General features: G+C 69.0%; 1 protein-coding gene across 7 annotated transcripts; it reads right to left on the reverse strand.

The window, feature by feature from the left end:
* Positions 1–399: 399 nt before the first annotated feature.
* SLC11A1 (solute carrier family 11 member 1) lies at positions 400–12,124 on the reverse strand. Of its 7 annotated transcripts, XM_026077967.1 has the most exons (23): positions 12,022–12,124; positions 11,701–11,809; positions 11,222–11,308; positions 10,828–10,998; positions 10,525–10,649; positions 10,274–10,350; positions 10,071–10,159; positions 9,137–9,256; positions 8,478–8,537; positions 7,527–7,589; positions 6,588–6,710; positions 6,064–6,183; positions 4,665–4,771; positions 4,341–4,411; positions 4,148–4,215; positions 3,849–4,004; positions 3,473–3,631; positions 3,154–3,243; positions 2,822–2,941; positions 2,003–2,152; positions 1,840–1,913; positions 1,174–1,327; positions 400–1,061 (listed from the first exon to the last, which is right to left on the reverse strand). In XM_026077967.1, exons 1-23 carry the CDS (start codon positions 12,039–12,041, stop codon positions 951–953), a joined length of 2,424 nt encoding a protein of 807 aa, XP_025933752.1. In that variant the 5' UTR covers positions 12,042–12,124; the 3' UTR covers positions 400–950. The 7 variants fall into 7 exon arrangements, with proteins under 7 accessions (XP_025933752.1, XP_025933756.1, XP_025933754.1 ...); XM_026077971.1 differs by lacking the exon at positions 10,828–10,998; XM_026077969.1 differs by lacking the exon at positions 9,137–9,256.
* Between the last annotated feature and the right edge of the window lie 382 nt (positions 12,125–12,506).

Here is a 12,506-nt window from a genome sequence, read left to right on the forward strand (position 1 = left end):
GCTTGCCCCCAGGCCTGGCGCTGCCCCGCCGCCCCGGCGCCTCCATTCCCGGCCTCGGGGGCTCTGTCGCCTCCCCACCAAACCTCGGCTGCCCCTCCCGAGGGATGGCGCCTCTGGGGACCCCCATCCCCCCCCCAGCAGAGACCGCTGCTTTCATTGCAGGAGTGGTTGCGCCCCGCTCCGGGAGAGCCGCCAGCCGGGGCGTTCCCGCCGGGCCAGGCGAGTCCGACCAGCCGCTCTGGAGTAACGGCCTGCAAACCCGCTGGCCCTGGCGCCCGTCCCCCCCGGCGCGCRCGGGGAGCCCCCGGGGCTGAGCCGGCACCCCGAGAGCCGGCCGGAGGCGGCGGCTCAGGGCCGCGAGGGGTCCCGGACGCCAGCGAGGCTGAAGGCAGGCTGCAAAATCTCAATTTATCACCCGGCTCCCGCCGCGGCGCAGGAGCCTTCGCAGAGCCCCGGCCTCCGAGCGGCACCTTAACCGCCCTGCCGTCCCCAGGGTCCCCCATGGCACCGGGGGGGCCGGGAGCTGGTTCCTCCRCCCGCAGCCAGCTGCTCCGGGAGCAGGGCTTGCCGGCTGTCCCTGCCGTGGGGACCCCGTCCCCAGGGCGCCCGGGTGCCTCCCTGGCACCGAGCGGGTGACTAGCGGTCCCGGAGGCTGCCGGCTCCGGGTGTTAATTGGAAGGGGGGGTCTCTGGGGGCGGCTAATTTACTTAGGCCTCGGTGCCGAGGGCTGGGGGCTTCTTCCGCTGCTCCCCCCGCCTGCATGCAGCCTGCAGCAGCCCCCCTGAGCTGGGGGCGCCATGCAAACCTGGGGGGAAGAGCCGCCAGGCTGTTAACCCCTTCCTTGCCAGCTGCATCTCTCCCCAGAACATCCCCCTCGGCCACAGTGTGACACTGGGTCGGTGTCTGGTGCCAGGCGGGGAGGGGGCGACAGTCACAGGGGACAGGGCCTGTCACCGTGGCCCTGCCGGGCCCGGTGGGTSGAGGGAGAGGCCGAAGCTGAACTTGCTGTGGTGGCCCCGGGCCAGGAACCGGGCTCCGTGTGCGATGCAGCATGTCCAGATCTGTGGGGACAAGGAGGGYGGCTCAACAGGGCACCAGGGCCACCCTCACCCTGCACCCATCAGGGGTCCTGTCCCTCCACCCGGCCACCCCTCACCACAGTCCCAGACCTACCAGGTAGGTGATGAAAGCCACGTAGGCGGCCAGCACCAGGCCCAGGGGKATGTAGTATCCCAGGCTCTGCAGCGTGGGTAGGAAGTCCACCACGAAGTAGATATTGATGGCGCAGACCAGTCCCGTGATGAGGGTCATCAGCACCTTCCCCAGGCTGTGGGCACCAAGCGGGCATCGGCACTGAGCAGAGCACCCACCCCACATGTCACCCTCTTCTGGCACCTGTCCAGTGCCCCCAGCACACCACRTGGAGGACCTGGGTATCTAGATGAGCTAGATCCCACATGGGACATCTCTGCGCACCCCCCCACCCCCGCCATGCTCTACCCATGGCTGGACCCTGGGCATGGGTTTTGGCCRCAGACCAAATGCATGGCTGGCAGTGCCAATAGGATGCTGAGGACYCAGGGGTACCCACGGGCAATGCTGGGGGCCAAACAGGGCCCTGGGAAGAGGATGAAGAGGGCAGGGGAAGGGGGCTGTCCTCAATAAACCCCTACTCCGGCTGCCCTGGGCATGTGGGAATCAACGTCCCTCGCCAACGTGCCCATGCATTAGCTGCCCCCATAGTGTGGTTTTGGGGGTAGAATGGGCCAAGAGGAGGGTGTCTCTATTTGGGGCACCCTGCTCTGTCCCCCTCGTGTCCCCCTAGACCCCAGCACTCACAGGCCATTGGCGAAGTCGTTCATGAGCGGGCGCAGGCTGGTGAAGGTGAGGACGGGCAGGACAGCGAAGGGCAGCTGGAAGGAGAGTGCAGTGAGGGGGCACAGTCCTGCCTGCGGCCACTGGGCCAGGACATGGGGGCGGGCAGCACCCGGGCGCCCCTTACCAGGATGCTCTGCAGCACGTTGAGCAGGTCGTTCATGCCTGTGAGGTGGCTGACGTCCTTGAAGGCAGCGATGAAGACGGTGGGCAGGATGGCGAAGGAGCGGGTGAAGAGCACCCGGGCGAAGCGGGACCAGCGGAGCTGCAGGAACCCCTGGGTGCCCAGGGGAAAACCAGGGTGGCAGGGTCCGTCCCCCACTTTGGGAAACCCTCCTCCCGGTTCCCACAGCCTGGCACAGCCCCTGCACATGGGACCCCAGGGAGACCCCCGTGCCCAGCCCACGCCAGGGTGCTCAGGCCCTGGGGTTGGGTGGGTGCCATGGGGACATCAGCGGTGCTGCGGGGACCAGGCCCCCTTGCCCACCACCCCAGGGGCTGTGGGGGCCCGGCTGAGCGGACCCCTGCAGGACTCCGGAGCTCCGCTAGATGTCAGCTCCTGCTCATTAAGCARATGAGTTTATTAGTGAAATACTTGGCAGGGCTCCGGGGGTAACGTGTGTGTGTGGGGGGGGGCAGCCACGGGGAGCAGGGAGGCCCCGGGTGGGCTGAGGGACGGGGGGGATGGCAGCTCGGGGTGCAAGAACTGTGCAGTGCCCCGTCCTGGCTCTCGGGGTCCGGGACCTCCCCGGCAGCAAGCTGCCACCCGTCGGGTGGGCGATGCGCCATGCCTGGCTGCTGCGGGCACTGGGGGGCAATTATCTCTGCCAAACACCCCTGGGGCGTGCCCTGCCCCTAGGGCCCCCCGATCCAGGCAGCTCCAGGCTTTAGCCCCCTCCCGGCAGCTCCCCTCCGCAGCCGCGGGTGAGCCCCCCCCGTCTCTCACCTCCATGACGAACTGCCCCGCATAGGTCCCGGTCATGGTGGAGCTCTGCCCCGCTGCCAGGATCCCCACGGCCCAGATGTACAGTGCCACGGCCCCAAAATARCAGCCCAGGATGACACCCTGTGTGGGGACACCCTGATGGCAGGGGGGCCCTGAAGCACAGACACCCCCCCCCCCCCGGGTGCTGACATCTGCTCCCGGCCTCCCAGCGGTGTAACAGCATCCTCAGCCTCAGGCTGGGGGGTTGGATATGGGGGTCCAGGGGGAATGCTACGTCCCCAAAGCAGACACCAATGCTTGCTGGCCACGGGGCACAGCCCAGTGCCACTCACCCCCTGGTAGATATCCACAGACACCGTCTTGTTGTTGGGGGGGAAGATGCCAGCGTACTGGCTGACGCTGCTGTTGACACACTTGTTGTGCTGCAAGACACGGCAGGCACAGGTGAGGTGGCCACGTGGTGGCCCCCATGCGCCCACACATACCCCCATCCCGCAGGGACAAGGACAGCCACCCTCCTGGCATGGCCAAGGGGTGCTCGCCCTGCCCTTCTCCAGACCCAGGCCCAGGGGTGGCCCCTGGGGTGCTGGCCAAGCAGGGTGTCCCCAGAGAAGGTGGCCCTGTCCCTGGGGAGCCAGGGTTGGTGCTCACCACGTCCTCGTTTCGCTGGTGGTAGAAGGCCTCACCGAAGACAGCCATGACGAAGAGGTTGATGAGGAAGGAGATGAAGAGGGCCAGGCAGGACTCGGTCAGGAAGTACATGTTGGCCTCCTGCACCTCCTCCTTCTTGGAGCGATCGATCGCCCGGGTCTGGGCACAGYGGGTGAGACGGGCATGGGGGGCTCAGGGGGGCGCCCCCTTCCCTGAGCCCTGCAGCCCCCAGGCCACTGACTCTGTGGCCCACCAGTCCCCTCTACATGGCAGGCACCATCCAGCCCCTTGAGCCACCCCGGGGTGCCAGTGCCTGCGGTGTCCGTGGCAGGGAGGGAGCAGGGACCCAGGTGGGTCTCCTCTGCCCACCTCTCACCTTGACCAAGGAGGAGTGGAGGAAGATGTTATGGGGCATGATGATGGCGCCGACGATGCCCACGGCCTGCAGCAGCTCCTCTCGCCCGCAGCCCGGGCAGTAGGGCAGGAAAATCCCCTTCAGCACCTCCACCTGCGCCGGCTTCACCACCACGTACTGGGGGCCAGGGGAGAGCGGCGCCGTGAGYGGGCTCTGGGTGCTGACGTCCCCTCCGGAGGCCGGCGCTGGTGGGGGATGCCCTGGCTGTGCCAGCCCCGACCTGGYAGCACTGGCTGTCCCAAGCTCCCCYTTCCCTTTACCTCGTAGCCGAAGGTCAGGGCCATGATGGTGATGAGGAGGCCGAAGAAAGCCTCCAGCTTCCGGAGCCCTGGAAGGGATGAGAGCCGGTGTGGGAGCACGCAGGGGGCACTGGTGAGCCGAGAACTCCTCGCTGCCCGGYAAGTGGGCACCCCTGGCACCAGTCCTGCCCCTGTCCCAGCACCCAGCACTCACCATACTTGTCCAGGAAGAGGAAGAAGAGGGTGTCCACGATGGTGATGAGGACCCCACCCCAGAGGGGGATGCTGCAGGATGGGGAGAGGCAGCATTAGCCACATGGTGGCGTGGGGCCAGCGGGGTGGCTGGGGTTTGGGGGCCCCATGCCCTCCCCGTCCCCAAAACAAATGGGGGGGGGTGGCTCTGTCACCCTTGGGCCACCCTGGGGGGGTGAGAGCAGGAGCCAGGGCTGGGGGACGCGGCAGCCCCTGAGGGGAGCAGGGTGCTGAGCACCCGATGCAGGAGCCCGGGGCGGCCACGTGCCGGAGCGGAGCTGGTTACCGGCCGGCCGAGAGCAGGCTGAAGGCGATGGCCGTCCCGATCACCTCCTGCATGTCCGAGCCGATGATGGCTATTTCGATCATGAGCCACAGCAGCACCCGGGGCACCTGGAGGGGACGGAGCCGGGGCCCACTGAGGTCCCCGTGCCTGCGGAGGGACCTGGCCCCCCGGCGCGAGCAGGCAGAGCCCAGGCCCAGCTCGCCAGGGCTGCTCCGGGCTCGGGACAGGGGTGCGCAGGGATGGCAGGGCTGTGAGTCCGGACTCCTGGGGTCTGTGCTCAGCRTGGGGCAGGGGTGGAGGGCTTTGGAAACTGGGACTTCATGGGGATTCCTTCGTGGCACCCAGACCCCTGGCCCCATTCTGCAGGCTGGGCCAGAGCAGACCGGGACCCCAGGGGACCCAGGAGTCCGGCCTCCAGCCTCTCCAAGACAATGTCAGGGTGCGGAACGGATCCTGCACTCCCAGTTCCCACATCCTCCCGTATCCCTGCCCCACGGAGGGGGGCGAGGACAGAACCCAGGTCCAATGCTGCTGGGGGTGCTGGGGCAGAGGGACAGGCAGGGGACACGTTCAGCCCTCCACTTGGGATTAGTCTTCCTGCCAACTCATGGCTCATCCCTCCTATCCACCCCCCCCCCCCCCCCCCCCCCCCCCCCCCCCCCCCCCCCCCCCCCCCCCCCCCCCCCCCCCCCCCCCCCCCCCCCCCCCCCCCCCCCCCCCCCCCAGCAGCGTTCTGCCGCCTTCACGGGCCCCCCAGCTCTGGCCAGGGCCATCCCCCACTTGCAACCCGATCCAGCCCCCAGCACCCCCTCCCGCTCCCCATGCAGCATGCAGAGACTCGCCCCGCGTCTCAGCCGCGCGTCCGTCAGCCGCATCACTGCCCGGACACCCGGGTTCGCCCCCGCTGCCCCACTGCCATCGGAGCCCTGGTGAGTCTCTGCTTTCGCGGGGTGATGGGGGGCAGCGGGGGCCCGGGGCAATGGGCAGAACAGGGGATGGGGGGGCTGCAGGGTGGGACCTGCCAGGAGGCACCTGAAGCCAGGAGGAGGGAGGGAGCAGCTTGGGATGGGCAGGATCCAACCTGCCACGGCTTCAGATGCTTGGACACGCTCACGTGTCCCCAAACTGGCCTGGGGCAGTGACGCGGCTGCTCCCCCACCCTGGGACTTGCCTGACTTGGAGCACCCCCCCATACCGGGGAGCGGAGGTATGTGGGTCTGGGCTGGGGGGCAGCAGGGGCATTTGGGGAGAGCCTGGAAGAGGAGGGGCTCTCACAGCATCTCCCTGCTCCTCTACAGCCCTCAAACAGCCTTGCACCCCCATATCCCTACCAGGATCCCCCTGGCACTCCCCGAGTCGTGCCCCCACCAGCTCACCATTCCTCCCCACTGCCCCTCACCTTGGGGTAATAGATGTAGCAAATCTCGCCCAGGTCCTTCCCCGTCACGACGCCCAGCCGGATGGCCAGGCGCTGGCACAGCAGGCCCAGGACAGTGGCCCACAGCAGCACCCACAGCAGCTGGGGGGGCCAGAGGAAGGCAATGGGGGCCGAGGACTGGGCAGGATCTGGCTGCCAGGGCCCTCAGCAAGGTTATAAACCAGCCCCCATCCTGCCCCCTGTGCTGGGGTCTGCCGTGGGAACGGGGAAGGGGCTCTGCCCACCCACAGGGGTCCAGATGGGGCGGAGGTGGTGCCCAGCCCTGGCACGGGGCAGAGCCGCTCGAGGTGGCCCTCCTGCCCCCCCCCAGGCGCCGTCCCCCCATGTCAAAGGGCCAGCCCTGCCCTTTCCGCGCATCCCGCGCCCCAGGCTAGGGAAAGGCTGGCTTGGCATCCGGCTGGGCTGGGCAGCCGTTGGAGCAGGAGGTGTTACAAAACTCTCGGCTGCTTCCTGCCCCGGGGCGCTGCCGGGGCCCCAGGGCTCACCTTGAACCCGGCCACGGCCCCACACTGCAGGTCCGACTCCACGTTGCCCGGGTCCAGGTACGCGATGCTCATGAGGAAGCCAGGACCGGTGAAAGCCCAGAGCTTCCTAAAGCTGAAACCAGGCTGGGACAAGGTGGCAGGTCAGAGCAGGGCGTGGGAGAAATCCCTGCTCTGGCTGCTCCCATCCAGAACCAGCATCTCCCAGTCAAGCTCCCTGGTTGCCCCTTGCTCTGTGCTGGGACGGTCCTGTGGCCATTTCTCCCCCCCCGCTTTGGGGCTCTGACCCTGCAGGGAAGGAAACGCTGACCCCCAGTCCCTCTTCATCAGCGTTGGGGGGCACCAAGACCCTGAGCCAGCCCAGGGACAGGTCAGCTCTAAATTTGCCACAGCCTAGAAGGAGGTACAATGCTCCCTGAGGAGGTGCCGGGGCCATCRCGCACCGTTAACGGTGCCCCATGAGCCCGCGCAACCCTGCTCCCAACCCCTGCTTTCACAAGCCCTCCTGGCAGGGGAACCTCCATCCCTTCCTCTTCTTCCTTCCGCCCGTGGGGAACGGCTGGGGCCGGGGCAGGCTCGCGGGGCAATGCCAGCCTGCGGCAGCCTGGCCGGGCTGGCCACCTCCGGGCCATGGGTGGCCCAGGATGGAGAGCCCAGGGCGATGAGCGAGCTGCTGGGTGGCCCCTGGGGATGGGCATCACCTCGTCCCATGCCTCAGTTTCCCCATCTGGAAAACACTAAGTGTTGGGAAAGCTCAGCCTGGGCATCTGGTGGCACAACCTGCGCTGCTGCTTGCCTGTCTGATGCTGCTGCCAGGCTGGTCTGGGAACCCTGGTGTCCTGGACACGTCACCCCCACCCCAAACTCCACACCCCCTTCGGTACTGTCCCCTGGCATCTCTGCCCGCTCTCGGGYGGGAGGTGCCAGCGGGGCACCACCTACCCTGCTTCCTTTGGGGATGCTGATGAGTTCGTTCAGGTAGGTCTGATCCTGGGTGCTGGGGCGCTGCGGGGAGATGGGGCAGCCGTTGGTGCCGTAAGGCTGGTTTTGGCTGTTGTTGAGGGACCCGGTGAGGCCTGGGAGGTGAGGAAGAGGAGGAAGGACGTGGCAGCCCTCTGGGGGATGAGGACACCAGCGGGCCCCTCTCATGGGGAGCACCCTGATCCCGACTGGGCTCTGCAGATGGTGCCCAGCTTCGCCCCCAACCCTCCTGCCCTTGCTGCAGCAGAGCCCCAGCCCCCCGGCAAGGGGGCTCGGCCCAAAAGGGGGCAGACCCATTTCTCTGGGGGGGGGGGGATGTGGGGCTGGCTCTGTTTGGGGCTGGATGCCACTTGCAGCTTGGGTGTCCCTAAAAAGCCCTGGCCCCAGGCCAGTCTTCACCAGTTCAAGAGCCCAGATGTGTTTATGGGCAGGAGGGGCAGGATGGGGCCCTGGTCTGGGCTCCCAGTGTGGGGTGGGCAAGGACAGGGGGCAAAAGCCCAGGCACTGTCTGTCCCCAGTCCCCCCAGTCCCCCCCAGCCCACTGGCCCATCCTGGGACTGTGCGGTGAATCGCCGCTGGGCTTTGGGGGAGAGAGGGACAGCAAACAGCTAGGTTCACCCCAGGGGACCCAGGAGTCTGGGAGGGGACAGGACACAGCTCGGGGATCCTGGGGAGCCTGGATACGGACCTGTCCCAGAAGGGAGGGAGCCCAGGCATCTGGGGAAAATGCAACTGGGTGGGAGGGAAAACCCAGGAGTCCCGACAGGTTGGGAGTTGGGGGAGCTCCCTGGGAGGGAGCGGAGCCAGGAGTCCTGGGGAGAGGAAGAGGGACCCGGCAGGGGCAAGGGCCCAGGAGTCTGGGGGASGAGGGGAGGCAGGAGGCACGGGGAACCCGGGCGACCCGGGACTCACCTGGCTCCAGCGATGCCATGGCTGGGCCTGATCCAGATGTGTTGCCGGGGCTCCCCAACACTGACACTGGGCTCAGCGCCCGCTGCCCTGCTCTTAAAGGCCCCCCTGACTCCCCCCCCCACTCCCAGAGGAGGAGGAGGAGGAAGTGCTCCTTCCCCACCCACCGACCTGAGCTGGGAGCAAGGGCTCCCCGGAGGGGGGCTGGGTGACATGAATGTGCASAGTCTCAGCCCCCAGGCCCCCCTCCCTGTGCAGTGGGGGGGGCACCCCAGCACCTTCCCGGAGGTGCACGCATCTCTCCTTGCTGTGCGCACACATGTGCGAGCACAAGGGCGCCCGCCCTGCTGTGGGCAACCCGGAGCGCGCCCAGGGGTGCGGGAGCATGCCCACACGTGACCCCCTCCCATCACATGCCAGAGGCCCTGCTCCTTGGACAGGGTGGACYGGGGGGGCCGGGGGAAAGTGTCCCCATGGGCATGAGTCCCAGGCTGGGAGGCAGGGTGGCCCCGCAGCGGTAGGGGAAAGGCCAGAGGAGCGGGAGCAAGGAGGAAGCGGGAGTGCGTTGCACAAGCACGGGAGCAGGTCAAAATGCACACTCAGCCGGGGGGGCACCCCGCCGGCCGGCCGGCTCTGGGGCACAGCCTGCCCCCGGCACTCACCGAGCCCCGTGGCCGGGTGGACCCTGACCCCCAAGGAGGGGTGCTCAGTGTTGCTCCGGAGCAGGCTGCACCCACAGAAGTGGGGCACCCCACCACAGTTGCATGTAGGTCTCCGGTGCCCTTGTGGAGGGAGGGGGGGGTAACACCCAGGCACACCCATGGGTGCCCAGATTGCAGCCAGCCGCCTCTCTGCCCCCCCCCCCCCCAGCCGGGCTGCACCCCACAGAGCGGTGGGCATCGGGGCTCTGTCCCTGGGGACATGGGGGGCGATGGCCAGGCGTGGGGACGGGGCACGGTCCCCCCCAGGAGCCCGGGGCACCCCTTCGCCAGGCGAGGGCTAGCCCAGAGGCGATGGGGGGAGCCCGCCTGCGTCTCCTCCCCGGATGGGCTACCCACCTCCGCTCCCCCCACCCCTCCGATTCCCCAAAGCAGACGAGGCTGGTGCGCGGGAGCTGCCGGCTGCTTTATTTCCCGAAAGCCGGGACGCTGCGAGGGCTAGAGGCGCGGAAGGGGCTGGCTGTGCCGGAGGCAGCAAAGCGGGCGCCGGGGGGCCGCTGGCGGGCGAAGGGGGCAAAGAAGTCGGCAGCGAAGGCGACGGGGTCGGGGGGCCGCCGGAGCAGCAGGGCCTGGAGGAAGTCGGCCAGCAGCGCGCCGAGCTCGGGGTGCTGCCGCACGAAGGTGGCGTGGGACGCCTGCAGCTCCTCCTGCGGCGCGCGGGGCAGGGTGGGCACCGCCGCCGGCCTCCCCGCTCCCCCCCACGGCACCTCTGTGCTCAGCTGGGGGGGGGCAGGATGCCCAGGTCCTTTTCCGGACTTGTGGAGGCGGGGGAGGCGCCGGCCCCCCTTGCCGCTGGTGCCTCAGGGAGGCGGCGCTGGGCACAGCCCCGAGCCCCCCCGTCCCCTCTGCCCCACATGCCCCCCCGCCTCCCCCTCACCTTCCTGTCCAAGAAGCACGAGTAGAGCTGGGCGTCCTCCTCCCAGGCCAGGGGCTGTTTCGGGAAGAGGGGCTGGGGCTCAACCTCATCTGGGGGCAGAAAGGCAAGGCAGGGTGCCCCCCTCAGCTGCRGGGCACAGGGGCAGGCCTCCCCCTCACCTGGGGGGCACAGGTGCAGGCCCCCCCCCCGCTGCTGCCCCATACCTGTCTCGATGAGGACGGGCATACGCTGGAGGAGCACCACCACCGGGCAGCCCACTTGCACCCGCTGGGCCAAGTGCCTGCGGAGTGGGGGGGGAGACAGTGACCCTCCTCRTGGTGCCCCCACTCGTGCCAGCGCTGTGACACCCCCAGGCTGGCAGGTCAGGGGGTTTCCCCCCACCCCCCCGGGGCAGGCTACCCCCAACGCACCACCCTGCGGCACGCATACCCCTAACTCGTCCCCGTCCCCATACCCGTCCCGGAGGAAGCTGACGTGCCAGGCCACGGGGATGCCCACGCCGGGGTGCACGGCCCGCTCCATCACGAACACCTCCGCCACCTCCGAGCCCACCGGCTGCTGCTGGACACCCAGGGCGCGCTGCAGGGGACAAGCCCGGCTCAGCCCTTCCTCTGGGCACTGCTCGGCCCCGGCTCCCCCCACGCTGCCATTCGCACTCTGCTTCCCCCACCTCTCACCCCACCAGATCCCCCCGCCGCGGCCCTGGCCTCCACCCTCCGCCGGCGCAGCCCCSCGGGGCACCGCAGCGGCAGCTCACATAGCTGGAGGTGCAGAGGTGGCCCTCGGCGTCGAAGGTGGGGAAGGTGAGGTGGGGGGGCACGGCGCGCCGGCGGGCCAGCACCCGCAGCAGCAGCAGGCTGGCGCCCTCCGCCAGCAGCCCCTGCAGCGTGGCCAGGCTGTGGCAGAAGCGCTCGGACACCATCTCCGTCTGCGGAGACACGCAGCACCATGCCAGCCCCAGCCCCATGTGCCCCCCTGCCCCGGCACCCCTGGGGTACATGCCCTCCCCCCAAGAGCCTGGGAAGCAGGATGGCCACCCCGGGGGGGGGGGACAGGGGTGCTGGAGCCTGGCACCCCCATCCCGGGTGCCACCCCAGGCCCTGCTGGCCTCCAGCCCAGGGGAACAGAGGTGAGACCCCCCCCAGCCTCACCTGTCCTTCCCGGACGGTCTTGCTGACGACCAGCTCCTCTCCGTGCCGCACCATGTGGATCCTCCTCTCTGTGGGGTGTGCTCTGAGCTGGGGGAGGAGGGGATGGCACCAGGGTGGGGGGCAGAGCTGGGGCACCTCCTCTCTGAGGTGACATCCCCCTGTCACCTCAACATCCCTTTAATCTGGGGTGAGGGGAGAAGAGAGGATCCCCCCCAGCACCATCCTTGTCCCGCTCCGGTGACCCCCAGGGTACCATGGCCAGGTGCATTGTGGGAAACTCCCCATCCCAAGAGCTGCCCTGAGGGCCTGGCGGGTGGACCGGAGCTGRGGGGACAGCAGGCTGCCCACGGTGCCCCAGAGCCTGCCCTCACACAGGGCAAAGCCCCTCTTCAGGCACCCCCAAAGCAGACCCCGGGCAGGGGGGCCAGATGCGGGGTGGGGCAAACAGGACATTGCACTGCCACGGCCAAGCCGCTTACCTCCATGCGCTCGTGCAGCTCCTGCTCCAGGGTCTCCAGTTGCATGGACACAYACGCTGGGAGGGCAGATCCACGGTCAGCCTGCACCCCCCTTCCCTGTCCCAGAGAGCTGGGGGGGGTTACGGAGCCAGTTTTCCCCCAGGGAAAATTTCTGCTCCCACCCCCACCAGTAGTGCAGATGCTGCGTGACACACAGGGACGCCGCCAAGGAGGCAGCCACAGCTCTGGGGGAGGCAGGTTGGCACGGGGGTGGGGGTGGGGGGGGCAGAGCAGCAGCACTCCGGCAGCCCACCGCCACGTTTCGGGCTTCGACCCTCTCACCTTCGAGGGTGGTGGCGCATGGCGCGCCATCCACCACGCTGCGGGAGCCTGCTCGCACCAGCAGGCAGCTCTGCTCCAGCTCGCCCTCCGGCACGTAGGTGGCCCGGCTCGCCGCCACCCAAAACTCGCCCACGGCCCYGCCGCCCGCCGCCACCACCGCCAGCCTCTCCGTGAACAGGCACGGCTCCAGCTCCTCCGGCCCTGCCCGGCGAGACAGCCAGCACTGCCGGGGCGCCCCGACGGGACAGCCGGGAGCCCCGGAGTCCTGGCACCCTCCAGCTCTGGCGGCGCTCCCTGCCTCGGTTCACCCCACTGTGCTGGGCAAACACGGAGCTGTATTTACCCGGCTCAAACGCCAACCCAGAGGAGACCTGGCCCCCCTCTGGCCTCCCCCAGGGGGTCCCAAGGACCAGGAGCCCCCCCCGCTGCGGGCACGCACAGCACAGCACCCTCCCTGCCCCGGGGGACCCCAACGCGTGGCATGA

Source organism: Apteryx rowi, unplaced genomic scaffold, assembly GCF_003343035.1.
Source record: "Apteryx rowi isolate R43461 unplaced genomic scaffold, aptRow1 scaffold_47, whole genome shotgun sequence".
NCBI classification, from domain to species: Eukaryota; Metazoa; Chordata; class Aves; order Apterygiformes; family Apterygidae; genus Apteryx; species Apteryx rowi.